The sequence below is a fragment of the Daphnia carinata genome, chromosome 1 (assembly GCF_022539665.2).
Source record: "Daphnia carinata strain CSIRO-1 chromosome 1, CSIRO_AGI_Dcar_HiC_V3, whole genome shotgun sequence".
NCBI lineage: Eukaryota > Metazoa > Arthropoda > Branchiopoda > Diplostraca > Daphniidae > Daphnia > Daphnia carinata.
In genome coordinates this window covers 5,785,046-5,811,300 of record NC_081331.1, presented here as the reverse complement: position 1 = coordinate 5,811,300, position 26,255 = coordinate 5,785,046, and the positions used below count along the sequence as shown (strand labels likewise).

At 41.1% G+C, this 26,255-nt stretch overlaps 3 protein-coding genes across 4 annotated transcripts; 2 read left to right on the top strand and 1 right to left on the bottom strand.

Annotated features, from left to right (window-relative positions):
- The first annotated feature begins 2,441 nt into the window (after positions 1-2,441).
- On the top strand, positions 2,442-17,980 carry LOC130691472 (glypican-6-like). Its single transcript, XM_057514427.2, has 10 exons — positions 2,442-3,246; positions 10,418-10,606; positions 13,506-13,740; positions 13,911-14,067; positions 14,262-14,427; positions 14,513-14,643; positions 15,145-15,324; positions 15,705-15,823; positions 15,965-16,134; positions 16,210-17,980. Exons 1-10 carry the CDS (start codon positions 3,060-3,062, stop codon positions 16,641-16,643), a joined length of 1,968 nt encoding a protein of 655 aa, XP_057370410.1. The 5' UTR covers positions 2,442-3,059; the 3' UTR covers positions 16,644-17,980.
- Positions 17,981-18,068: 88 nt separating this feature from the next.
- On the bottom strand, positions 18,069-20,704 carry LOC130691443 (serine-rich adhesin for platelets-like). Its single transcript, XM_057514386.2, has 3 exons — positions 20,503-20,704; positions 19,905-20,435; positions 18,069-19,818 (listed from the first exon to the last, which is right to left on the bottom strand). Exons 1-3 carry the CDS (start codon positions 20,599-20,601, stop codon positions 18,133-18,135), a joined length of 2,316 nt encoding a protein of 771 aa, XP_057370369.1. The 5' UTR covers positions 20,602-20,704; the 3' UTR covers positions 18,069-18,132.
- A 1,286-nt stretch (positions 20,705-21,990) lies between these two features.
- LOC130691460 (F-box-like/WD repeat-containing protein TBL1Y) lies at positions 21,991-24,967 on the top strand. Of its 2 annotated transcripts, XM_057514414.2 has the most exons (9): positions 21,991-22,516; positions 22,584-22,751; positions 22,824-23,009; positions 23,096-23,170; positions 23,243-23,346; positions 23,409-23,580; positions 23,650-23,760; positions 23,817-24,542; positions 24,631-24,967. In XM_057514414.2, the coding sequence occupies exons 1-8, from the start codon at positions 22,268-22,270 to the stop codon at positions 23,859-23,861; spliced, it is 1,110 nt and encodes a 369-aa protein (XP_057370397.1). In that variant the 5' UTR covers positions 21,991-22,267; the 3' UTR covers positions 23,862-24,542; positions 24,631-24,967. The 2 variants fall into 2 exon arrangements, with proteins under 2 accessions (XP_057370397.1, XP_057370396.1); XM_057514413.2 differs by having other exon boundaries at positions 21,993-22,516; positions 23,650-24,542.
- The last annotated feature ends 1,288 nt before the right edge of the window (positions 24,968-26,255 follow it).

The window sequence follows — 26,255 nt, the reverse complement described above, 5'->3', positions numbered from 1 at the left end:
CGCTGAACAGAAGAAACATAAACGACGGATTCATATTGGGTGTAAACAGGTAAACATTCTTCTACAGCAGCAGTGCACGTCGATTCAGGTAACCCAACCTCTTCGATGGAAGCTGAAATCGGGTCCACAACGACGGAAGCATCTAAGTTTTCATCTGCCTTTTCACTCACTGTAGCCAAATCCGTCTTCTCGGGTACTTCTGTGGGAGCTGCTTGTTGTTCTTGAGCGGCTCTCTCGGCCGCTCTCCTGGCCAACCTACGTTGGTACGACGCATTCCATTCGGCCTTCTTGGGTTTTCTATACCGGGCTTTGCGGACATGGACGTTAGCCGTTTGATCGCCATTGCCTTGGACATCAGCTTCTCTTCGCAAGGGTCCATCAGCAGCACCATGTTTACGGAAATGTTGGTAGAAATTATCTTCTGTCATGCGAACGCAATGATAGCTGGCCATGGATCTGTCCCAATAGGGTGTGCCATTTGCATCGTAGAGGTTGCCGTAATCAGGTGGTTGGGTGTAATGGTTCCATTGTTGAGGGACATAAGTTCTTATGCAATCCTTGATAAACACTTTTGGCAGGAAAGGTGGCACGTCCGGCCCTTGGGGATGATGGGGTAAAAATGGACGAGCGTCTGCGTTCAAGCTGCTTGCTTCAGCCGGTGCGTCCACCGGTTCACAAACTACCTGTTCACAAAGCACGCGTTCACAAACCACCGGCTCACAAACCACGGGCTCACAAACCACCGATTCACACACCTCCGGTTCACAAACCACCGACTCACACACCTCCGGTTCACAAACCACCGGCTCACACACCTCCGGTTCACAAACCACCGATTCACAAACCACGGGTTCCTTTTCACTCGTATCTGCTACCGTAACCAAATCCGTCTTCTCAGATACTTCTGTGGGAGCTGCTTGTTGCTCTTGAGCGGCCCTTTCGGCTCTCCCGGCCGCTTTCTTTGCCTTGCGACATTTTCTCCTCCGGACTTTTCGGGCATGGATTTTAGCCAATTTATCGCAAACCACGGGCACCGATTCACAAACCACGGGTTCAGTAACCACCGCTTCACAAACCACGGGTTCAGAAACCACCGGTTCACAAGCCACTGTTTCACAAACCTTCGATGTTTCGCAGCTAACAGGTTCGTGTGTAGGTTCAGCAATTTCCACTTCATTGGCGATTGTGGGCTCGTTGACAATTTCCACGGGGGCTTGTTCGGTTTCGATAACGACCTTGTTGATTTTGCGCATCGTCGGTTGGAAAGACGGCTTGTATGTGCTAGCAGGAACAGGTCGAGCACGGAAAGGTACGGATTTCACCTTTTCTGGCTGCGGTGGTTTGGCCGCGTCTTTCTTGGCCGGTCGTTGAGGTTCTTGTTTAACTGCCGAGCCATCCTTTGGTGGTTTGTAGGTGCTCGAAGGAGCAGGTGTGGCCCGGAAAGGTTGGCGCACAAAGTCTACTGGAGGGGATTCCACCACAACTGCGCTATCTGCCCGGATGGTGTTCTTCCGGGGCACCGGTGCTTTGGAAACAACCGGCTTTTGTGCTGGTACTTTCGATTTAACTTCCACTTTTTCTGGGTTGGCAGGTTTGAGGCAAGCTGAAACACCAGAGGAATCGTGATAAGTACGCGATCTCGGGGATTGGCTCACGTTGGTAGATTTCGAACCGTTGCCGGAACTTTGAGGAACCGCAGAAGTGGCTGGTAACTTGGAAACAGCTTTGCGGTCTCTGAAAGAGTTGACACGCGCTGATACACTTGGAAAAGCTTTCTTCAATCCTGGGAGAGGTTTGGGAATTGGAAATGAAGTATTGATAGGCATTTTCGATAACTTGCAAGTCGCTGATGACGAGCTTTAAAGTCAGGAAAATATCGATTAGATTCTGCTTAGCTTGCTCTCCCTAAGTACCTATCTCATGACGAACTTCGTTTTCCTTGTCGTTTGAACTCGAAATTTTGATTTTAAAAGTTCAATTTCAAAATTGTGGCATTATCTTTTATGTTTTCGCGTTCAGTAGTTTTTTTCAAATGCATTTCAGATACTAGTTTTCTTTATATTCCATTTAAAATCAGAAAATATGACTGAAATAATTACCTCAACGCCGAATATCGAGACGGCAATGTTCCGGCCGACCACTTGTTGATCATGCTGATGACTTATAGCCAAACTCATTAGATTTATTGTGAAATTCACATCAGTTGGCATCATGAGTCGAAATAGTTTACTTTTTCACTATAATAATAATAGAAATGCAAGATTTTAATAAGAATAGTAAGCTGCAAGCTCGTTGTTAGAAAAAGAATAAAAAAATAAGGCAAGGTTTTTAGCGCCGTACTTTCAATGCGACCGATAGATGGCGTAACGCTTTAATTCTTCGGTATATTTTGCTCACTCCCCCTCCAAACCCTAGAGGCATCAGAGCCTGGCGCCATTGTCGCGCGCAGTCTGTTTGGTGCTGTTGTCGTTTGGATAGCGACGAAGGTAAGGGGAGGAGAGACTTCTTGGTTTCGCTGCTAAAGTTCCGAGTCGAATCAGTCGAGAGTCAAGTAACGATCGGTTCGCGTGTGCGTCCTGCCGCGTCCTGTCTCTCCACGCTTGTTCATATTCTGTTTCTCATCCTCGTTGCTGTAAGCCAAGTTTTAACAAAAAATTTGGTTTCAGTCGTCACAGTTTTGGTCGGCAGTGTGCACAATTCCCTTATTAATCCTCAAACCCTTGTGTGTTTTATTGTGGGTCGTTTTGAGAGAGAGCCATCGAAAAGTTTAGAAAACAACAAAATAACGATGGTGATTCATCCGTTCGGCAGCCGGGAGTGATTTGTATAAATTTCCATCTCGAAAACATTCCAAGGCCGTCAAAAAAAAAGGGGGAAGAAAATTAGAAAAGAAAAAAAAAAAAAAGTTAAAAACACACATTTCCTTGTGGTTTTTCTATTTTAATATTTGAAACTAAAAAAAAAAACAGCGGCCATTCTTCTCGCCACGCCGTTGGAGTCGCATCGTGCCAAAAATCGAAAAAAGGGCAACAAGTTTTGACCAACCCCCAAAAGTGAAAATGGCTTCTCCTTTAGTTTTCATTTCTCACCGATGGCTCCTGTTGCTGATTTGGTTCACCATCGTTAACGCCTCTCTGCCAACATCACCCAGTAACAACGTGAGCTGCTCGTCGGTTCGTTCGGCCTATCGCGCCAGAGGATTGCCCGACCGAGACGTCCCACAATCCACACTTCCCATTGCAGCAGGTAAATTAAAACAATAAGTGTTTACAAATAGTCTCTAGCCAGCCTTGAAAATCTCGATCGTGTGACTGATCAGAACAGTCTCGTTTTTTTTTTTTTACTGTGTGTGGGGTTTGTCAGATTGAACTGATACTTTGCAAGTCTTTAGTCGTGTCAATCGTTCAAACGCATCAGCAGTTCCCCTATAATCACGTGAAGCCGTGCGCATCGTGAAACACAAAAAATGTAGAAAACAAAGCCAACGAATCCAGGTGCTTAGCAAAAAAAAAGAAGACAATGAATGCCCAATTCAAAGAGGAGGACTTGTTGCAACTGTGTATATCATTAGACTTTCAATCCCCCATTTTTTTTTCCTTTTGCTTTAACATTTTTTTCTCTCTACTAGCTAGTTATTTAATATACCAATTTGAGTGTCTACCGAGAAATAAGTCTTTCCGTTTCCCTCTGTTTATTTGCAGTCGGCATTTTTCTTTTCTTTTGTGGCTGACGGAAATGTCTTGGGCTCCATTTAATTTATCGATCACGTGTGTCGGTTAGGAATTTTTTTGTTTTTATTAAACAATGCCATCATCATTCAAACGTTATTGAATGTGAGAATCACTTGACATGTCTTTACCTTTTCGTGTTTTGGATGTGAAAAAACTCTTTTGGGCACCGTTAGCACGTGTGTTCTTTCCGTCTTCCCTTTTTTAGGAGAGCGGATGCCGGAAGCCTTTATTTCGTGTGTATCTGTTCAAATGGACTCCTTTTTCATAGACATGTTATATTTCGGTCGATGTAGAACTTAAAGGGCTGGCTGTGTGACATGTGACAAGGACCCATCCGGTTTTTCTCATCCACAAAAGTTTCGAAACTTTTCGCTGCTACTAACTTTTCGTGTACTACTACACTATAGCCATGTCTAAATTGCTTGTATGTAGACGGAGGGTTAGGGGTGGGGGGAGGCTGTTAATTGAAATCCGAGAAGTTTCCTCCTGAACGCCTCGTTGTGTCGGCACAACTGTGTCGAAACGTTTTCCGCTCCATTGAAATTTTGGGCTCCGCTGCCCGTGTCCAATTCCGGATTCGTTTCCATGGAATTTTCTTCTTCTTTCTGTCTGTTGGCACCTTTTCAATTCACAACTAGAATTCAAAAATCCTTTTTTTTTTTCTTCTTTTTCTTCTAAACATATCGAAGCAGCTGAACATTTTCTTCTTCGTTAAGGCGATTGGGATGGGTTCTGAAAAATAATCAATTCCTGTCATCCGTTCAATATCCAGTGAAAACCAAAGGTGCGGGGGGCAAAACAAAAAGGAGGAACTGGTTGATTTCAGTAGAAAAAAAGAAAAACAATAAATAAATCGGTCGAGTTAAGCTTCTGAGCTTTTCTCGTTAAGTTTTGAAACAAAAAGTTTTTTTGTAGGGACGTGCTTCTTAACAACAGAGGGTCATTGAAGAAAAGTCGCTACCTGAGTAAGTGCATACCTGCTGGGCTAAAGGAATGAGCGTGTTCACCCCCTGCCAATTAGGCCGTCAGAATGTCATCACACAACTCCTCCTATTCTTGTTCCATTTAACAAAAAAAAAAAGAGGGAGAAAGAACCTTTTGGGAAATATGAGGGTGGAATAGATTTTGCAGGTTTCAAGTCCCCAGCTGTTCAAATGTTTGACCCGTTTTTCTAAACTGGAAAAACTTATTTCCTCTCCACTCCCATTTAAAATTATTGTAGTACCGTATGTACAACAACCATCAAGTATTTTTCTTTTTTTTTTTTTTTTTTTTTTTTTGCTTTTTGTGGTTTGAGGGGCTTCTGGATTTCGGAAAAAAAACTTTCCTCCCCCCCCCCCCCCCCCCTTTCTAACTTTGGGTGCGTATTAAGTACGTGTCCGGGCATTAACTTTATGGAAGAAAAAAAAAACTTTTTCCTTCATTATTTTACCATTTTTTTTTTTTTTTTTTTTTTTTTTGTGTGTGTGTGTGTTGTTTTTGGTAACTTCTGTCTTTTCATCCAGAGTCATTTCGTTTAGGAAGTTTCCACTTAATGAAACAAAATGGTAGAAAGGAAGAACCACATGGAGAGAGTGAGAAACTTTGTGTGTTGAAAGTAGTTTGGTCTAGTAGTGGGGGGTTGGACGACGTAAAAAAAAAAAAAAAAGGATTCACGACATTGAAAATCAACAGGGGTTAATGAGCATTTTCCTCCTTTGCAATTGAACTGATGAGAGAAAAGAAAGCTTTGTGTCTCGTCTTGTTTGAAAACGCTTGTTTTTGTGTCGACATCCATTCGTACTAATGACGAAACCAATGTCCGATCAGATACATGGCCCGTCTGCTGCAATTGCGGTGCAAACGCTGATTACAAATTGGCTGAATTCCCATTTTCCCTGCGGTTCTCGCTGTCAGAAAAAAAAAAAGAACGAGTCTTGTTTCACTGTATTCATAATGAGGAAGGAGGCGAAAGCTGTTGGTCGATAACCACACAGCCAACGTTATAAAACAAACACCAGAAATATGAACCTTCCTTGAGAGAGAGAGAAAGAAAAAAGGGCTCTCTCATTTCAATATGGATGAGGCTCCTACTAGCTCGTTTTGTATTTAACAGTGTTTCTCTAAGCCGCTGCGAGTATTATGAATAATTAAACGATTTTCGATCGTCTCTCTTCAGACCTGTCGAATGAAAATGTGGGAAAGGAGAAGGGGGGGGGGACATTTGATCAATGTGGCGCCGACCTTCCAAAAAAAGTCTGACATCACCTTTTCTTTCCTTCTTATTACGTTGAGTAGCTGGTTTTTCTTTTTTCTTTCTTAGATAAATGTTGTTTTTCTTTTTTATCTACCAGGTGGTAGAAATTCTTTTCCCAAATTTTCTTTTGTCTCGTGTAAAACGGTTTGTTGTTTTTCTCTAGCGTCTGGATTTGTTCCACGTATTTGTTTATCGAGAGCGTTGATTGCACAGTGTTAAGAGGGCATCATCCGCAGCTGAGAGGGGGTAGTATCTAATCTTCGAAAATAGAATTTTTCTTTTTTTTTATTGTTGAAAAATGTCCAAACTCTTGACTGACAGAACTTTGTGTTTCTGTTTTGGAACACAAGTTCCTTTTTTGTACGCGTTAAACTTTTGCGGCAGACAAGAGACGCTAGTCAAGTTTAAGTCTTAACACGAGCTTCAAGACTTGTTTGGATGCCCATCCGTGTGTCCGTCATGTCTGTCTACATTACGCGTACACACAGACAGGAAGACATGCAGAGCAAGAAAAGAGACGATAGCAATAGGAGCGAGAAAAGAGCTAAAAATATGTTCGTGTTAGTTTATTCTACAAAGACATTGATATGGCCTTGTTTGATCGACCCCCATAGTCCATTTGCGAGTGTACGATGCGAGCAGCTGGCCCAGCTGATAGTGGGGGGCCCTGTCCGTGTCAACATTACGTTAGCCTCACAATTCCTTTTTTTTTTTTCTTTTCTTTTTCTTTTTAAACTACGACGATTCGTTTTCATTTCGTTTCGGGGGGTCCTAACCGGTCCATGTCCGAAAATAGAAGTCCCAACGAAATTCCTAAACGATGAATAGAAAACACGCATACTCACCGGAGAACTCGAGCAACGCCCGAATTCGATGGTTACCTCCCTTCTTTTTTTTTTTGTATGTGTGTCTGTGTGTTCTTTCAGAAAAGAAAATCCATTTTGACCGTCCGTCATGTCAAAGAAAGAGACGCGCGTTCCTCTATTGACTGGGCTGGCCCGTCTGGCACAGCAGTCGGTCCTTCAATTTTCTACCAAAAAATAATTGGGAATCTGTCATTGACACGCGTCGGCTGCATTTGTTGACATCGTAAACATAAACACATCACAACCTTTGGAATGATTCGAAAAAAGAATGGCACAACCGGCAAGAGTGACACAATTTTTTCTTTTCCTTTTCCTCGTAAAATCATTGAGTCGTTTTGATTCCTGAAGACATTTATTAATGAACGTTTGTGGAGCCTGGTGACGGAAGGAATGTTGCAGAGTAGAGAAATAACAGTCCAACATTTGTTTGAAGCGCATTTCTCTTCAACGGGGGGGGCAGGCGATGGTTTATCTGTTCGTTTTCATCTTTTCTCTTGTGTGTGTGTGTGTGCAAGCCAAGGTTTTTTTTTTCCTTCTTCTCCCGTGTTTGTTTCTGTCCAGTCGTTTGTAACAGTCTTCCCAAAAATGGAGGGTCAGTCCTAGAACTTTTTCTTACCCAACACAAGAGCCTACACCCTCGGTGAATCACCCCCCGACTGCTTCACCCCTCGTGTTTCTTCTCTAATCAATAACCTCGCCTTTTCTTTCAGTCTCCCATACTCCCTCTACCTTATTGAGGGCTCTAGAGTGTATACACAGGCTATATATACATGTGTAGAGGGGAAAAAAAAAGGACTTGTGTGTGTGGCCTCTGAATGCAACCTCTCATTGTATATAGCAGTTTCAGTTGATTTAACCATCGTATGTCTATTAAATTTTTTTTAGGGTAAAATGTATAAAACACAATTTTCTTTTTGGGTGGGTCGCAATCAAAAGACAGTTCGGGGACATACATAAAATACTATAGTCATACCTTTTTGGGTTCAATTGCTATCCCACCCAATATATATAGACTGTCGTTTCGAATTTCGTTCCGGAATGAGGAGGGAGGGCAAATGCTTGGAATGTCTCTGGGAAAATAGGCCTATATTGCAATACCACCGAGGAATACAAGTACATTCCCCTGTCTCTCTATCACCTTCTTTGAAAAAAAAAAAAAAAAGAAAATCCTTATTTCTTCATTCCCTCGATCTCTCTCCCCCTCTTCCTTTTTTCTTGATGCATAGGATGTGTATATATATATATTCCGGAACGCGTTCCAAAAACCCTTATTGGTCTCTACAGAGGCTTTCCCACACACACGCACCAAGACGACAAAGTAAAAAACGGACTTTTTAAAGAAGAAATCATAAAAAAAAAAATGAAAAAATAAGTATGAAGTAGGAATCCCCCCCAGCACACACTAACATCAATATACCAATCGCATCCATCTTCAAGAGAGAGGGGATCTAATAGCTAGCTCTATAATAAATACTCCGGATAGTGCGTGTGTATTTTATATGCGTGTGTCAAAGAGCAGATGTTTTGAGGAAAAAAAAAAAACAAAAAATATGTTGAAATCCCCGTAGATGTTTTGATCCTTTTTTTTGGGGGGGGGGGGATTCGACCGCTCCTGTCAACTTGGCCGATTCTTTATTGTTTTTTTTTTTTCAAGAGGTGGCCGAACAGAATGGGCCCTTTTTTTCGGGGAGCTGTTCGTCTCTTTTTGACATTTTAATCGACTCAAACTCATTCCGCATCTCTAAATGTAAAAATGCTTAGACGAAAATGTTTGTCGCACAACTTAAAACAATTTTCTTCCTTTCTTTCGTCGTCTTGTTTAGAAGTTAAAAAAAAAAGGTTAAGGAAAGGGGGGGGGGGATATGGTCGTGGTGGGGGAGGTCACTTCCGATATGTCTGGCATGAGCCTGAATTTCCGGAAGTCATTATACAGCTGATACGACATTTCCCCCTCTTCTTTTTGTACACACGCAACCCCCCCCCCCCCAAATCGTCTCTTTGACTAACTAAAATGAATTCAAAATAGGGAAGAAAACAAAAGTGTTAGAAGGAAGACTTACTTGTAATAAATCCGGGGCGTAGATTTCTCGTTTCTTCAATTGCATCGTCGTGAAAAAATCGACTTTGTTAATTGGATTACTGTACCCCGCATCAAGTTGATGGGTCGCTCTTGCCGATTGAACACGGAAGCAATAACACAAGTGCATTTATTCGAATGGAAATGTTCCTTAAAAATTGGACCTGAAGACAAAAAAGAAAGGGATCGATAGTGTGAAGTTGCCACGTAGGGAAATAATCGATTTTCACGAACACGCCACGCTGGCATCGAATGGACGTTAGAGTCCGTTCCAACCAAAGGAAGAAAAAAAAAAAAGAAAAATTTAGAAAATAAATATCGAATGCATGTAGGTCAGTCTGGATTCATCATCAATGTTTTTTTGTTTTGTTTTTTATTTCTGAAAATGATGTTGAGCATATGTGAGTGTGTAATAGACAACATGTTGCGTCCGCGTCCGCAGACACGCGCTCCCATAAATTGGAAGATGGGAGCAATCGCGCGGCCCACAGTCCATTCAAATTCCATTCTCTCATTTCTGATGATGATGACCGTATACAGAAGAAAAATGGCGCGCGGGGCCTTTCATTTTCCTTCTCTACCCCCCTTTTTCGGTCCCTTTAATAGACGGGACCGCTGGCCCGCATTTAACGGCGGCGGCCTCTTATCACGCCGCTCCATATGGTTGTTTTTGGTCTCAAGTCGATTTTTGTTGAACTGTCTATTGGTTTCTCTCAAACGAGAAAACAAAGTTACCTCTGTTGTTGTTGTTGTTGATGTTGTTGCTATTTCTAATTCTAGACAAGAGTAACTGTATTTTGTTTTTATCTCGGATACAAAGAAAGAAGGGAACCAGCGTATCGCACCAAAGCAAAACCATTCGAAGCGGTCGGATGCCTCGAGCAATTGGAAACCGATCACGGCCGGGAGCGGGAGGCCTCCTTTTTTGTTTTGTTTTAATTTTAGATTCCTTAAAATTTAATATTATTTACTTGGACGCCACCTAGTGTCACTTAAAATATTCGCCCATCGAACAACGAAAGAGTGTCCGTGGTATCGATGTATTTCTCTTGTGTGTGTACATTCACTGGCACCTTGTGGATGTGTGTGTGTGTGAGAAAATAAGGTGTTTTGGGTGCAGGCGCTAATTAATCTCGTTATACACGCTGGTTTCCTCCCATTGTCTCTTTTGCCGCCTTTGTAAGAAAAAAAAATTTAGAAAGGAGGGAAGTTTTTTTTTTTTTGTTGTTGAATGAAGCCGAAAAAGAATAGAAAGTCCCGTCCGTCGAGTTTTTTTTTTTTTTCGTCCATAACTGCCTTGTTTTCACCACTGTAAATCATCGTTGTTAAACGGCTCAAAGAGCCACGCTAATGCCGATGGTGAAAACGAGGAGAGAAAGCATTTATCTGACTCATTTGTCCTTATTCTTTATTTTTTAGCGTCAAAATTGCTGCTATATTTCCCCTTTTTGTGCCTCGTGTTACGTCTAGCTAATTCGTGTGTTCTTTTCTCTCTGTGTGTGTATAGGAAGTCATCAGTTGCGGTTTTGCGGATCGAGAGGCGCCGCCACTGCAGCCGGGTCATCGCCGACATGCTGTACCGAGGCCATGGAGAACCGGCTGAACGATGCCAGCCGCCAGCAGTACGAGCTAGTGGTGCGCAACGCCACTTCTTCTCTGTCGGCTACCTTCACCGCCCGCGCCAAGAAATTCGACGGTAATCATTTTCTTTTCTTCTTCTTCTTTTTTTTTTATTGACTGGACGAAAAGCAATAATAATCATCATAAACATACCAAAAAAAAGAATAAGGGGCGCTGTCTTGCGTTTGGGAATGTGAAACATGTCGCGTGACTATCGTTCATTTTCATTAAATTTTTCGGGGAAAAAAAAGGTGCTTCGATCTAATGATGTTGATGCACATGTTTTAACATTAAAACACGTTATGGTTATTTTTTTTTTTATAGTTAGTTATGATTTTGCGGCGGGAATTCTTTGCGTCGATTGCGTACCACTTCGTAAATGGAAATGTTTATTCTTCTTTTACGTCTTTTTCTTTGCCCCTCCGTACAGCTTTAAATGCGCTTAGTATGTGTGTGTATGTCAATTTGGTCTCAGCCCCTTAATTAGAACTTGTTTATACTTTCCTTTTGTGTGTGTGTGTGTGTGGAGAATATTCATTTGGAAGTCGACATTCTCAGGACGCGCCCTCCATTCATCCATCATTTTCCTTGTTTGAGATTTCCAAAGTGGGGAGGAGAGCTACTATTCAATCACTTCGTAGTTAACGAAAAACAAAAAAAAATCTAAAAGATAAATGTGGAAAAAAAAATATTCAAATGACGTATTTCCAGTTTCCCACTGGCCACACTTTAACTGTTCTCATCTCGTTGTGTTTCTGTCATACCTGGCGGGGATGTAACCTCCCGAATGGTGTACAGCTCGTTGCTGCTTTACAACGGCCACAATGTTTGGTCAATAGTCACCTTCTTTTCTAGGAATAATATTGACTCTTTTTTTTTTTTTACACCAAGTTGCTTAACGTTTTCTTTTGTCTTCAACACACAGATAAGATAACTCTCTTCTTTTTTTTTTGACACTGTAACGTAATAACAGGTGTTTTCATGTGTGTCTGTGTGACAGAGGCTGAGAGATATTGATGCTGGGATCTTGTGTTTACACACAAACGGGCGTACCGTTTTCTGTAGTGCAACAGTCGACCCCAGTAAAGAAAAACATTGGGGAAATGATGGATAAAAATGTAAATAAATCAAAATGGGAAATTCTTTTCTTCTTTATGGAAGGGAGAGAAAGAATTGTTGTGACTCATGGCGTACACACACACACAATAAGGGTATCTGGTTTGGAAGTTTTTCGGGCGTGTCTGCTAAACAAAACATAAAAAATATAGTAAGAAGAATCCCGTCTTGGTTGAATCTTACATGGGAGCATCTTTTTCGCGGTATTTCTAATTCCACTTCCCTATGTTTCGTTGCTCTTGTCCCGACAACACACATACGTTATGCCCGACCCTATCGTCTTTTCTTCTTCTCGAGTCTCTCGTTCCTTTCGTGATGGCTATACAAGGGCAAGACGAGGCCAGCACGTGATCAGTGGCCCGTCTGGGGCTAGCGCCTTCTCTTTTTAGCAATGTTTTTTTTTTTTTTTTTTTTTCAAATCTCTCTCTCTCTCTCTCGGTTTCTCTTGTTGTTTAGAGCAATGTAAGGAAAAATGGATTTTTGTGTTAATCAAGAGATTCGAAATTTCACTTTGAACGACATTTCGATTCCATTCCGCCTTTTTCTTTTCTTCTCTTTTTTATGGCAGTAGAAACTATACGGTTCAATTTCGGGCCATAAATGTCTGCAGGAATGCTTGTCTGCTTATGTGTTTGTTGTTGTCTGACGTGATTATGTTCGTTTATTACAGACCCGCTTGGCTCTTGATGACCGTTCTTTTCCCCCTTTTTTCTTTAACGTTTGAAAAATATGATTGATTCTCATCCGAGATAAACGTATAAATGGACCGAGCTGGGGCTTATTTCAGATGATGTAGACTTCATCTTCTGGGCCGAACAATCCAGGAAAAAAAAAAATCCTTTTCATTTTTTTTTTTTGGAATGAGACGAAATGTTATTCCAGAAGATGCCAAGATGGCGGCTTTTTTCTTCTTCTTTTGAGCCTCTCTCTCGTGGCCTGCCTCGGCCAGATTGATGTCACGTGACACGTGTTTATTCCCCTCCACCATACGTCCCTTTTTTCCATCTTTCGTCTCCCTTCCCAAAAAATACGTTCCAGTCGTTCCTCCTCCGAGTGTCAGCCAGACTCTCTTTCGTGTGTACAACTTCCCCTCTACGATTTAAATATTTATGTTATACACCGCAGCGTTCCCTTCCTGTGTCGTTGATCCACACAGGGTCTCTCTTTTCAGATGTTGGTTGGTTTGCCTTTAAAAAAAAAAAAAAATTAAAGTCTAAGAAAATTGTTACCAGGGTTATACAAACCATTAGAGGCGAAGAAAAAGAAAGAGAGCCTCATCGAACGATCGGTGCCTACAGCGTCTTTGTGTCCCGCTTATTTCTTTTTCCCCTCTCTACGTTCACGCCCGCTACTGCCTTCGGGAACATCCATGGAGTTCTTTTTTCTGAAGAGGCAAACTCACTGGCCAAAGGGAATGTAAGCAATTCGACAGAGCTCCCGGCCATCGGTGTAGGAAGTAAAAAGAAAGGGTCGAGCCGCCCAAGCGGATTATGCCCGCCATGTGTAACCGCCAACCATTCATATCGTCTTTTTGATATAATTCACTGTCCACACACTGTTGTCGTGTGCGAGTTTAGCGCGTTGGTTGAAATCCAGGCGAGGATTTTCTGTTTTCAATGGGGATCTCGTTTTTTTTTTTTGTGGTGGAAGACGAATGTTTCAGCTTTCTGACAGTCCATATGCTGACAAATGATGCCTGATTATACGTCCGCGTTGAATGAATAAAACATGTAGAACTTCTTTTTTTTGTAAAGAAAAAAGTGAGAAGCTTAGAATGTTAATGGGGGAATATTATGAGTACGTGTTTGTGCTTTGATTTTTTGTATTTAATTTTTTTTTTTTCCTTTGAAAAAGTCTAGAATTCTTCCGTGAACTGCTGGAAAACTCCAAGCGCGACTTCCACGACATGTTCAAACGGACTTATGGCATCCTCTACGAGCAGAACAGCGAGGTCTTTACCGATCTCTTCCGCGATCTCGAGGACTACTACGCTCGAGGCAAACTCGACCTAGAAGAAGCTATGGATCACTTCTTCACAGCCCTGTACCAGCGCATGTTTACCGTTCTGAACGCCCAATTCCGATTTGACGACAAGTAAATATACATTCATTATTTTTTTTTAAAGCACACGAAACCACAATAACTACCTAAATATATTAAATACTTGTTACACAGTAATTTAAACTTTGAATAATGACAACATCTATGACATTTCAATTCCCCCCCCCTTCTTGTGCCACCCTAACCTATCATTTGAAACAAAGGTATTTGATCTGCGTCAACACGCACATGAAGGAATTGAAGCCATTCGGCGACGTCCCTAAAAAGTTGTCGGTTCAGGTGAAACGCTCGTTCGTTGCTACCAGGACATTCACGCAAGCGCTCAATGTCGGACGCGACGTCATCGCCAAAATGCAATCGGTACAGACTAGAAAGAAAAATGACTTGTTTGTCGTGCTTACGTAACCCGTTAAACCGGACTCTGCTTGTTTTTTTCTGTTTTAACGATTCACGCTTTTATTTTAGAGCAGAAAGAAAAATATGAAAATCTTAATCGGTTCTATCAACGAAAGTTAAAAATAATTTTGCGTGTGTGTGTGTGTGTATTGTAACAGATGGAAGCGAGTGGCGACTGTATGCGTGCCGTGATGCGTATGTCCATGTGCCCGCTCTGTCAAGGACTCGGCGAGGTCAAACCGTGCGGCCACTACTGCCTCAACGTCTTTAAAGGATGTCTGGCGTATCACGCAGATCTCGGAGTCGAATGGGACAACTATGTCGGTACGACCTGTCCTTTTGATCTCTTGAAAAATTGAATTTGATTTTTTTTTTTGACATGTCAATCTTGTCTTTTCTAACCATGTAGATGCTCTGATGAAAGTGGCCGACCGGCTCTTGGGCCCTTTCAATATTGAACTGGTTGTCGATCCGATCGATATCAAAATTTCTGACGCCATTATGAATTTTCAAGAGAATGGCTACGAGATTTCTCAAAAGGTACGTACCCCCACTAAACATTTAACAATCTATTCATTTTTGAAATGATTTTTATATCGATGCGTTCTCGAATGATGTGGCTTGTTGGGAGAGTTTATCCAGCGCTTCGCCAACTTGTTTTTTTTTTTTTTTTTTTTTTTTTTTATCTGTCTCTTCGTTCTTTTTGGAACGGAGGGGAGGCAATGATTCGGCAGTTCACAGTTGTCCGTTTTCCCTCCCCTTCTACCGTGAGCATCAAAAGAGAAAATTGCGCCCAGCATTTCAGGAGGGGGGATGAAAAGATTGAAAAGTCACGTCAGCTGCCATTAAGCGACATTGTGGTGTTGATGACGGGTCGAAAAAAAAAAAAAATTCAAAAATGGCCTCGTGCTATGTCGCCATGTAATTCCGTCTGTGGGTGTTGCGAGAGACGGGCATCAAGTTTCGTTACCCATATTGATATTGTTGTTGTGTTATTCGAATAACTTGAGTACATTATTTCCTTTTCATTTTTTCTTTTAGGTGTTTAAGGGATGCGGACAGCCACGGCTCGGCAAACGTAGTGCACCCTCGTCAGAGATCAATTTCGAAAGCGTGAAATTCGATCGGGCTGGCAGTGGTGGCACTGGCGGCGCCAGCGCTCGGCCGACCACGGCAGCTGGCACGTCACTCGATCGCCTCGTTCGTGACATTAAACAGAAGGTGTGCCTCGTTTTCTTTTTTAAAGCTTTTCTCTCTTGTTTCTTACAAAAAATATCCCCGCTAACCACTGTCCCCTGATTTTTCCTGTTACCTAAGTGGAAACGCTCTTTGCCACCTCATTCTTTTATTGGCGCGACATCTCTGGTTGGATTCAGTCAACCGGATTTTTTTTCAAAGCATCTTGTACATACCGAGAGGGTTCGTCGCTCTCGGTTTGTTCCACGGCTCGTAGAAGATTAAAGCGATAAGTCTGTCAAAGAGAGACCTTCCCCATCTTAGTGTATTCTAGCACCCTCCTCCGTCCCCCCGCTCTCCTCCTCGACTGTATCCATTTGTATTACAACTTTCTCTCTATGCTCTGTGTTTCCTTTGCATGGCAGGTCAAAGCTAGTCGTGGTTATTGGTCCAAACTGCCGCAGACGATTTGCGCCCATGAGAAACTCGCACCATTGGCTGGCAGTGCCGAAGGAGACTGCTGGAATGGCAGCGAACGAGCTCGGTATGCCGTTATTTTGTTTATTTTTACATATTTGCTTCTGGTGTTTCTGTTTTGTTTGTAATCAAACGGACTGGAAAATTTGTGATGTTTAACTATTGGGCTTATGTGTGTGTGTTTTGTTTTGTTTTCACTAATAAACAGATACTCTGCCGCCTTGATGGCTGACGGTGTGGCGGCTCAGGCCAGTAATCCCGAGGTGACGCTGGATGCCAGCCGGCCCAATACTCTGGTCAATGATCAAATTTTCACGCTGCGACTCATCACCAACAAGCTCGAGAATGCCTACAATGGAATGGACGTTGAATGGGATGGTAGGCACACATCCGGCTGCATTTCTCCCCCCATTTGTTTTCCATCAACCAATCGCTGTCCATTGTTTCCAGTAGATTCCTCCTCGAACGGGAGCGGAAGTGGAAGTGGTTCGGGAGACGGTGCCGACTCGATGGAGGAAGATGACGACGAGGATCGCGAGCGAGGAAGACATCCCAGCGGCGGACACAACGCGAATAGCGCCAACCGTGGCGGTGGCGCTAGTGCCGTCCCCGGAATCGATTCAAACCGGCAACAGCCCAAGAGCAAACCCAACCCATACGACAGCATTCCGCGGAATAATGCCGGCAATGCAGATGACGACGATGAAGAAGAAGACGATGATATTGAATTCACGCAGGGAGGAATTGCTCCGAAACCAGAGAACAAAATACCGACCACCTCGTCCGCTCCGCCGGCTGACAGCACTCAACAACCGCTGAGCCCCAACAAAGCACTGACGAGCTATCTCGTGCCTATCGTCGTCATGTGGCTAGGCAACATGTTTTAAAAATGTCTCACGACAAATCCCCCTCCTCCTTTTTTTTTCTTTTTTAAATCCCGCATGCTTGTGATCGTTTCACTTGCTTCATTTATTATTATTATTATTTTTTTTTTTATTCTTCTGAGCCAAAGCAAGCGACAGGTATACATTTATAAATATATAAATAAGTTTCAGGAGCGAGACGCAAAGTCCGCGCAATCCCCACACAGCGACGCAAATCCGTCTTCACGGCCTCCCCTTCCCCCCCCCCCCCCCCCCCCACCCTTTTTTTTAATGGATTGTACATTTTCAATGAACCACGCTCTTTTTTTTTTTTTTTCGTTGGTTGTTCCAACAGAGATCCCCTTCCCTCTTTGGGTAAAAAGTTTATTTAAGAATCCCGTAATTATGAGGATATGTCTTAATTGCGAGCTAGCTTATTCCACCCCCTCTTTTCAATCGCAAGACGGTTCCACGTCTGTGGGCAAAAAAAAAAAAAAAGAAAAGTATTTAGCGAAATGTGAAGGCGATGTGAGAGGAAAGAGAAACACGAATTTTTTATTTTGAAAATGGCGCCTAGTTCTCTAGTCACGGCCAAATGAAACAATGAAAAGGTGAGACGACAGAAGGAATTTGGAACTTGGCAGATTGCGAGCCACATGCCGTGTAACTTCTTTTTTTTTCCCGAAAAAAACAAAAACAAAATTAAAATACGAAAATCCCTCGCCCGTTCGCCGGCATTGAAGCGGCGTGTGAAAGAGAGGAACAAGATTTTCACAAGATACAATTCGGTTGACGATCGCCATCTGTTGCAAGTGAATTGCGCACACAGAGAAGATGTTCACCGCCATTGACCTTTTTCTTTTTATGTAACAAAAATTCTTCTTCCCTTGTTTAAACTTAGAAAAAAAAAAAAAAAGAAATTTAAATTTATATGTCCGTACTTGTATATAAGTGGGTCGAATTGAATTGACTCTTTTTTAAGTGCACCGCTGTCATGTCTGTGTCATTTTCGTGAACTCGTCTTGAAAAACCAAACAAACAAAAAAAAGAGTAAGTTCCAACATGTGTGATGGTCATGTTTCACCCCCTCAGTAACCACAAACGTCGTGCGGTTTTTACATCAATTTATTATTTCCTCCGTGTTTTTTTTTTTTTTTTTTTTTTTCATTTAAAGGCGTGCCAATTTATTTTTTCACATTGTGAGTCTTGTACATATATCATTACCCATCCCCTTGCCCGCCTCTCTACTTTACATTATTCCCATTTTCGTTGCAGGTCCCATTTCCTAAAACAAAACTTACACGTGAATTTTGATGGATGAATTTGAAATGACACACTGTGAATAAATAATTTCAACGAAATGTGAAAACCGCCTCATATGCGGTTTGTCTAAAAAAAAAAAGATGTACGTAAAAATACTCTTTGACATGGAAGAAACATCGCATTTCGCTGTCGGAACTCATTTGAAACAAAAAAAATTCTAAATTTCGTGAAACAAAAAAAGGAATGTGTTTCAGCGTCTTAAGACAGACTGCATAGATGGTAGACCGAGGCGCTTTAGTGCTTCATCAACGTCCGGCATGGAAACATCTTGGCTGCTTGTGGTGGACAAATTGATCGATTTCAGGTCAGAGATGGTACTGCTAAGCGAGGTGCATACTTTAGACCTAACTGAAACTTTGTCCCAGTCCTGTACAGAACTTGGTTCCCGGCTACTATTACCCGACGAGGAAGAGGAAAGGGAGAGCCCGACACTGAAAGAGGAACGATCTCCGGGGAAGCCACACGATCGTTGCCTAGAGACCGTCGATCGCTCGGTGGATGTGGCCGATAAAGTCAACGACATGAAAGAGGATTCGGTTGACGACTCTTGCCATGGAGGAGTCTGCTGAGGGCTGCGTCGTTCTTCTGCCATAACGCGCAAGCGTTGGTTATACGCTTGGTAAACGTCGTTATACACATCCAACAATGGTCCTAGAGTGAAGAGTCCATTTGAATCCCATTTTCCAGCATCCGATCTTCGATAAGCGGAAGCTTCTGCTCCCAGGGGCAACGAAGAGGCATTCGAGATCTTTGACGATGATTGTTCCGTACTGGATGCCGGGGAATCGTAAGCCGATGGCGAAGAATCTGTCCTTGTAGACCACTCAGCTCCTTCCGGCGTAGTAGGCGCCGGACGACAAGGCGGAATCGATCCTGTTAGTGATTTTGGTGTGGATGTCGAATTGCTGCTCGAGGAAGTACTAATGCTGAGTTCTCGGACGTCCTGACTCTTCATTTCTAGCAGCTTTTGGACGTAATGTTTCAGAACTTGTTTTCGATTATCTTCGGTGCTTGCCTGTTTGGCATTGTTGTTTGCCAAAGGAGTTGATGTTGCGCAAGAATCCGGCATAGAATTTGGTCTGCGAAGAATTCCGGGGCGTTTTGTTGGCTTGCTAGATTCTAAGATGCTATCCAGCTGAATACGCTCTTTCCGAATGGCATTCAATGCGTTAGCCAGATTCTTGCGAAGTCGTGAATCGTCAGACGAAGTATCCGATTTCTCCATTACGTCAAAACGGATTTCCAGATCATCGTCACTAAACAGAACCAGGCCATCAGATGTCGAAGACGAGCTCCGAATAGAACTTGAAGTGGATTTTGATTCAACTCCTTTAAGAATATTTGCCTGATCGGAAGCAATCCATCGCTCCTGCTCCTCTTTAAGTTCCTTAAGTAAATGGCCGATTTCGTTAAGCTGTTGGGTATCTTTGGCATTGAGCTTCGGTGGGGCTATAAGCTTTCTTGCCGTGCTATCTCTAACTGGAACCATTTCTTCATCTGATGACCATTGCCGACAAGCTTCTTCAGTAGGCTGAGACCGAGGAGCATCTGAAGGATTTTCAATAGGTAGACTTTTCCCGCGGTCTGTGCTAAGGCATGCAGAGGTCGGAGGGGAAGTAGCTCGAGATGAAGTTTCAGAAGACGATCGGTCAATGGTGGTCGACGTGCTCTCGACGTCCCAGTCTTTTTCAGGTTTCTGTTCCATTTTGTCCAATTCATCCAGGAGTCGCAAATAGTTGCTGTGGCTTTTCTCCTTCACCAAAGCTTCCTTTCCCCTTTTCAGGATTTTTTTATCATCTTCCATTTTTTTCTCCTCCTTTTTCTTTACAAACTCATTGGTTTCCATTTCAGACAGCATAGCTGCTTGTCTGGCATCCTGTAAATGAAATATTATTGCAATGAAATAATAATTATAAGGGTAATATATAATAATATTAAGGCAATAGCAGGGGATTTTATTACCTGTGGGCTTCTAACCGCTTCTACAATTTTATGCTTAATCACATATTCTGTCTGAAACAGTGTTGATTTGTCAAACCGGATGACTTTAGGTGGATCTTCTTTGACAGTTTCTGCAACTACTTGAACAGGCGGTAAAGATGCAATGTAAGATGATCTCACAGCCTCTGTATCAAGAGCTTGTTTCCTTTGCAATATTTTTTTATTTTGCTCAATAGATGTCTGTTGCCTCTGTAACTTGAGTTCCTTTAAAGCATCTTTTCCTAGGTGTGTTGCTTTCATTCGGTTTTTGGTTAACTGTTCCAGACGAATAGCCTCATAATTTTCTTCATTTTCTTGATTTGCTCGTGCATGAGCACCTCCAAACTTTGTCAAGCAGGTTAAAACTTCTTCTTCCATTTCTTGAATCATGGTCTTCACCTCAGAATCAATTTTTTGCTTTAGCTTGATCTCCATACCTTTTAAAATTTTTTCTTTTTTTTCCTCCCTTGCATCTCGAATGTTTCTTGCAAACTGAGATGATTGTTCGCGTACCTACGATTTGCATTGAGCGACACATTCCGGTTATTTACGTTCTAAATTTGTTCACTCTATATCTCACCTGATGCAAACGTTTTAAGCGAGCTTCACGAAAGCGGTTTTTTGTTAATTCCTCAACTTCGTGAGATGCTAGTCGAACAGCCGGAATCATTTTAGTCATAATATAGATATAACAAAATTGTTATAAGGTTAAAATCTCCAGTTAATCATTACTTCACTTGCAAAAATAAAACGTCCAAGCATAAACATTCAAAATAAATGACAACCACTTTTGGAATTGCTTGACCAACATCCCTAAACACACTGGAGAAACAGTGGCTAGAAAAGTAAAATAAAAATTTATTCATATTTTATGTCAACATCATCAAACACACAGAATGCGATAGCACCTGGATTTCTTATTTTTTGTCATTAATTGTTAAAAAATTTAGTTGTTGATTTTTGTTTTTTGTTTTTTTATTATGGTAATTTTTTTGCAAAAGGTGGCACTGTCGCATTGTTAACGTCATCCTGCCATAGCTTAATTTCCTCTAACTTGAGAGGGAATGGTTTTCAAAAAACTTCCCTGACTTGTTGTACTTGTTCATTTTCTGTGTTAATTAAACGTTTCAGACTTGTCTCGTGCACTTAATCGTCTTGCACAATTGAACAGTTAAATAAGCTACAATTATCTCATCATAATAGCATTAATTGCTGAGATTTCTTACACAGTAGAAAAACAATTCAGGTGAGTGTGACAGTCATTTAAAATATTTCTCAGAGTTTTTAAAACTGTGTGTGTGTACCAGACTCCAATTAAATTGTTGCTTTTATGATTTAGTCAATATGCGCCAACTAAAAGGTAAAACAAAAGAAACCGCCCGGGAAAAACGCCAAAGGAAACAAGAATTCCTAACCAACAAGGACAAGTTACTGAGCGTAGCTCTTCCTGCATTTGCAGGTTTTTGGCTCTTCATTGTTATCTTTATTTACTTTGGAGTTCAACCAAAGGCTGTTCAATGAACTAAGTAAAGTTTCATAAATTATGACATATCCATGTTTCATAATTTAATAAGAAAACTATTCTCTGACTAATCAGAAAATCTCAAATATCTCTCTTTTGCCAATCATGTGGCTTTAGATAGAAATCTTTAGCCTGTAGACCTACTATACCCCTATAAGTATAAATTTGGCACAAAAATTTTAAACATTCCTGGTGACTTTTTAACATTCTGATTTTTATAAATTATTTTTAATACAACAATGTTACTAGAAAGTTTGAAGCAACATTGCTGTTTTTATCATGATCTTTGTCTCTTCTCATTATGATGGCTCTATTGATTGTTTTTGGACACATCAAGGTCGGTAGTGACATGAGCAGAATCATGAGAGATGTATTAAGTCCATTGTGCATGCATTTTGTTTGAACTGCTTCTATCGCGATAAGAACTGTTATCTTATATTTGACAAAGTACAGGGCAATAATTTAGTATGTTTTTATTCTTTTTTCTAATGTAAAATTCCATTGATAGCAACACACGGCATCGGTTTGTTAGTTGGAAAAAAGTAGAATATTCGAAACGTGATACAGTTACGAGCGAAAAAGATTCATCATTCTTCTTCACTTGCTCAGTTTATTGATGGTTTTTCCATTAATATCATTTACTGTGTTGCAACTGCGGCTAGCTTCTCACTTAGTGATCAACATCGTTGTAGCCCCATTTTCATTCAGTAGATTTGCTGGCTTTAAACGGGAGGACGAAAACTGAGCTTTACCGAGTGACTTCCAAGAGGATTTCGTAGTTCACTGGGCATTAATCTTTAACGCGAACTTCAACCTTAATTAAATGGCAGCCTTTCGACATTATAAACTGGCGTGTATTGACGAGAATCCCAAATCACCCAAGGAAATAACGAACTGTACGTTTGATACCACTGGCAAAAAACTTGCGTGCGCGTTCGGAGATCATCGCGTATTTGTATTTAGTGCCAACGTGGAAAGTGGTGATGTGATAGAAAAATGGGAAAGAACCATATTTCGAGCTCTCTCGTCGTTACTTGTGAACAAAGCAACTATTCTTCAAGTTGATTGGAAAGTAAAAAAAAATGTTAACTACCTTATCTTTACGTATGATGAAAAATCGAATAAAATTTTTCTTTTAGGCTGATGGAACCAAATTAGTGGCTGGAGATTACCACAATCTCTTTTTTATTTTCTCAAGTATTGATGGCCAACTTTTGTCTTTCACTGAGATATCCGGTAAGTTAACGAAGGTTCAATGGAATCGCAAAGGATCCATTCACATGTTACTGACCTCATCTGATGACGGGGTAAGCAATTGGATTTATTATTTATTTTGTTGAATAATGATAACCTAATCGTTTATTTCCTTGTTGAACCAGACTGTCGGGGTATGGGACTCGTCAAAGCCCACCCCTTTACCTATACAGACATTTTCACTTCACACATGCAGCGTGCGCGATATTCAGTGGCTGACGAAAGAGACGTTTGCCTCTTGTTCCATGGACGGGAGCATCTATGTCTGTCGTGTCGGCGTCGATGAGCCATTGAATTCGTTATTCAATGAGGTAATTAAAATTAGCATCCCCACAAAATGTCCTTATTTTAACTTTCTGCATTACCTTTCGTTTTGCCTTTCTCTCTGCACAACTAGAATGCCATTTTAGCCATTCGTTACAACATGAAACTTGATTCTCTAGCTTTTTTTTCCTACGAAACAAACATTACGGTGGGTGTCATCTCCTCTTTTTGCGCTACAGAATCAGCAGGCTAACCCTTAATACATTTAAACTTTTCACAGTTATGGTCGCTGGGGCAAGATGTCACCCGTGAATGGAAAGGACATAGCGCTGGAATCTACTCTATCTGCTGGAAGGAAGGCGAACACTCAAGTTTGTTAGCAAGGTAAACGTTCAGTTATTAAGGAAAGCGAGTGCTGTGAAGTTATCAAAGATCCAAAACAAAAGTGGGGCAGACGATCGAAACGTCCGGATATGGAACACAAATAGCAGTTTATGCCACAGCCAGGAAGTACTGCGCGAACATCGCAGCCTTGTCTCAGCAGTTTCTTTTTCCCCAGACGGGCAGTACCTGGCCTCAGCCGATACATACGGGGTAGTCATTGTTTGGTCGACAACGGTAAAAAATTTAAATGTAGAATGGTATTATTCTTTGCTTTTAATATATGTTGGAATATTTGTTTGATAGGATTGGTCTCCACTGGTGAGATGTCAATGTGCTGGCAACGTTTTAGAAATCAATAGCCTCAAATGGAATCCGCAATCAACCAACTTAGTTGTTGCCAACCACAGTGTTATGGTAATGTATTATAATTTCAATCAATTGCTTCGAGTTATTAATGCAATATTGAACAGATAACCATTGTTGAATGTACGAGTCGAGACGGTTCTGCAAGCTAAAATTTAAAGTGATCCGTACCGCAAGTAACCAAACGAAGAAAGTGGGCGACACTGCGGCCAAATTGGGGTTAGAATATGGGTATAAAAACCTGGTTTTATCAAATAAATTACATTGCAATTAATCCTACCTAAGGAAGTAACGAACCTAACTAAGGGACGCAGTAGTATTTGGTTTTTAAAGTAACCAAAATTGAAAACAATTTGCCGTCAAAAATGAAATCGCCATTAGCTGTTCTGATTGACTTTGCCATAGATGTACCGTGGATAACTGTTTTAATTCGGCGAAAGGACTTTGTTCCTTCTAAGACACAAACTGCTTATCCAAATTGCCGAAGGGCTGATGTTATAGTTTGGAAAGAAAAGTGAAGGGTCGTGGCTAGTAGTGGACAAGAAGCCAGTTCCACTTTTTGGGGAAAGTTGTTCTACTTATGTAGTCTACAAGAAGAGTCGTCAACTACTCAAGAAGTATCTACGGCCGTACTAAATCTGCGTCCAAGATTTTATTGTTTAGAAGTTAGCAAACAGAATGACAACGCAACAAGTGAAGAAGGAACCCGCAAAGTTTTGGAATCGACGGCAAACTCTTTACGTCCTTATCTTGAGTGTTGCAACAGCCATAATCGTTGCTGCAGTCATCTGCGTCGCATTATTTAAAGAAAAGCCGATTAGTAGGTCATCCTTGTAAGTTAAACTTATTGCATTTTGAAAAGTATCATGCCTGTACATTGGTTTAATATTTAACAAACTTCAACTGTCCTAATGCTTTTAGGAAAGAAGTGACGGTCGAAATAGCTGCTCTGTCGCAGCAAAATCTTCAAGTCCTATACGACAAACACTTTGAAGTGGAGATTAAACCGCCAGTGCAGTCAGACGCCGCCAACGATGTGTTAACTGCAATAATCAAAACTACGCACGGGCAACTACAAAATATCAGAAACACTCTTGGTGGCATGCACAATGTTACGTTTGTAGTAGCTCAATGAAAAACTTGAAAATGTACAATTTCTTTTAACATTTTTGTCCTAATGCCCTAGGACATCTAGATGGGCACAGATGGTTTGACCACATATGGTTCAAAACCAATAAAACTTATTTGCGATTCGCTATTTTGTGTTCATTTTATTTAATAATGTTTTTAGTTAGTATTCAGATTTTGTGACAGTTTATCGACTTTGACGATTGGGTAAGATGTTTCTGTTTGCGAGCCCGTTATTTTTTTTAGCGACAGCAGAAATTTGCGGAAATGGTGCATCAAAATGAAATAGGTAATAGACTTGGAAGGAATCGCCTATTTATTTCGTAGCCAATGCAAGTTGGCAGAAACTCACCCAGTATAATGACTGAACGCTGATTTCGATTCAGCTATTAGTTTTCTCCTTAACCCTGCCGTTTTGAAAATAAAAGAAAACAAACTGCTGTTAGTGACACTTCCTTCGCGCCGTAGAGTACTGGCGCGCTAGCGTTATCAAATATTTGGTGTATTAAAAAAACGATTGACTGAATCGGAAAAGAAACAATTTTACCGGAATCAGCATTCAATTTTGAGTATATCCTGTGATTTTCACCCAATTCCAATGAGTGCACGTTTTTGCAGGTATAAATTTTAAGCCCGACAAAATAAGCCTGACTTGTGTTTTTGACGTATAATTTTAAAACTATAAGCAGTGTATTGGATTTTAACAAATAAAATCCTCAAATCAAATCAAATCCAAATCACATCATTTGCGGATGTGGATTAAATTGGATTTTGTTGGTTAGGTTAGTTAAAGTTAGCTTAGGTTAGTTTAGGTTAGGTTACTCAAGGACTTTTGCTGTCTTGAATGATTCAAAAATCCAATGCAAATCCGCAAAAAATTGGATTTGCTTCGGATTTTATTTGCCAAAATCCAATACACTGACTATAAGACCTATTGAAAAATAAACTTGATTTCTATGGCAATCTATGGCAATCCGTTTTACACAAAAAAAAAAAAAAAAATTTCGTCAAAAAAAAACAAAAAAAAACACTTTTTTCTTTTTTTCCGACACGTAGCCATCTACCGCTCAGACTCGTTATTACTGGCGTAGGCAATTTCAGTCCATTGGATGCCATTCGCAGTAAGTTCAGTAGCGTGGACGGAGAATAACGCGTGGCTGGAGGAACAATTGAAAAATGGATAAGATAATACAACAAAAGGATGGTAAGTATAAACATTATTATATTGGTTTTCAATTATTAATTATTGTTTATTAGATCAAATTATGAAGCTGCAGGCGCAATTATTGGAACAACACAAAATATTAGATAACAGCAAAGCTAAGGATGGTAAGGCCTAATACGTAGTGATTCTATTTATTTGCTTTTATTCATTTGTGTTTTGTAGCTCAAATTTTGAATCTACAAGCTCAGTAGGG

Coding starts and splice junctions, on each gene's coding strand:
- LOC130691472 (XM_057514427.2), top strand. CDS start 3,060: ATGGCTTCTCCTTTAGTTTTCATTTCTCACCGATGGCTCCTGTTGCTG. Junction 14,428..14,512: donor CGAATGGGACAACTATGTCG/GTACGACCTGTC, acceptor CTAACCATGTAG/ATGCTCTGATGAAAGTGGCC. Junction 15,824..15,964: donor AATGGCAGCGAACGAGCTCG/GTATGCCGTTAT, acceptor ACTAATAAACAG/ATACTCTGCCGCCTTGATGG.
- LOC130691443 (XM_057514386.2), bottom strand. CDS start 20,601: ATGACTAAAATGATTCCGGCTGTTCGACTAGCATCTCACGAAGTTGAG. Junction 20,436..20,502: donor GCTTAAAACGTTTGCATCAG/GTGAGATATAGA, acceptor TGCAAATCGTAG/GTACGCGAACAATCATCTCA. Junction 19,819..19,904: donor AAGCGGTTAGAAGCCCACAG/GTAATAAAATCC, acceptor TTTCATTTACAG/GATGCCAGACAAGCAGCTAT.
- LOC130691460 (XM_057514413.2), top strand. CDS start 22,268: ATGGCAGCCTTTCGACATTATAAACTGGCGTGTATTGACGAGAATCCC. Junction 22,752..22,823: donor TGACCTCATCTGATGACGGG/GTAAGCAATTGG, acceptor TTGTTGAACCAG/ACTGTCGGGGTATGGGACTC. Junction 23,347..23,408: donor CACTCAAGTTTGTTAGCAAG/GTAAACGTTCAG, acceptor CCAAAACAAAAG/TGGGGCAGACGATCGAAACG.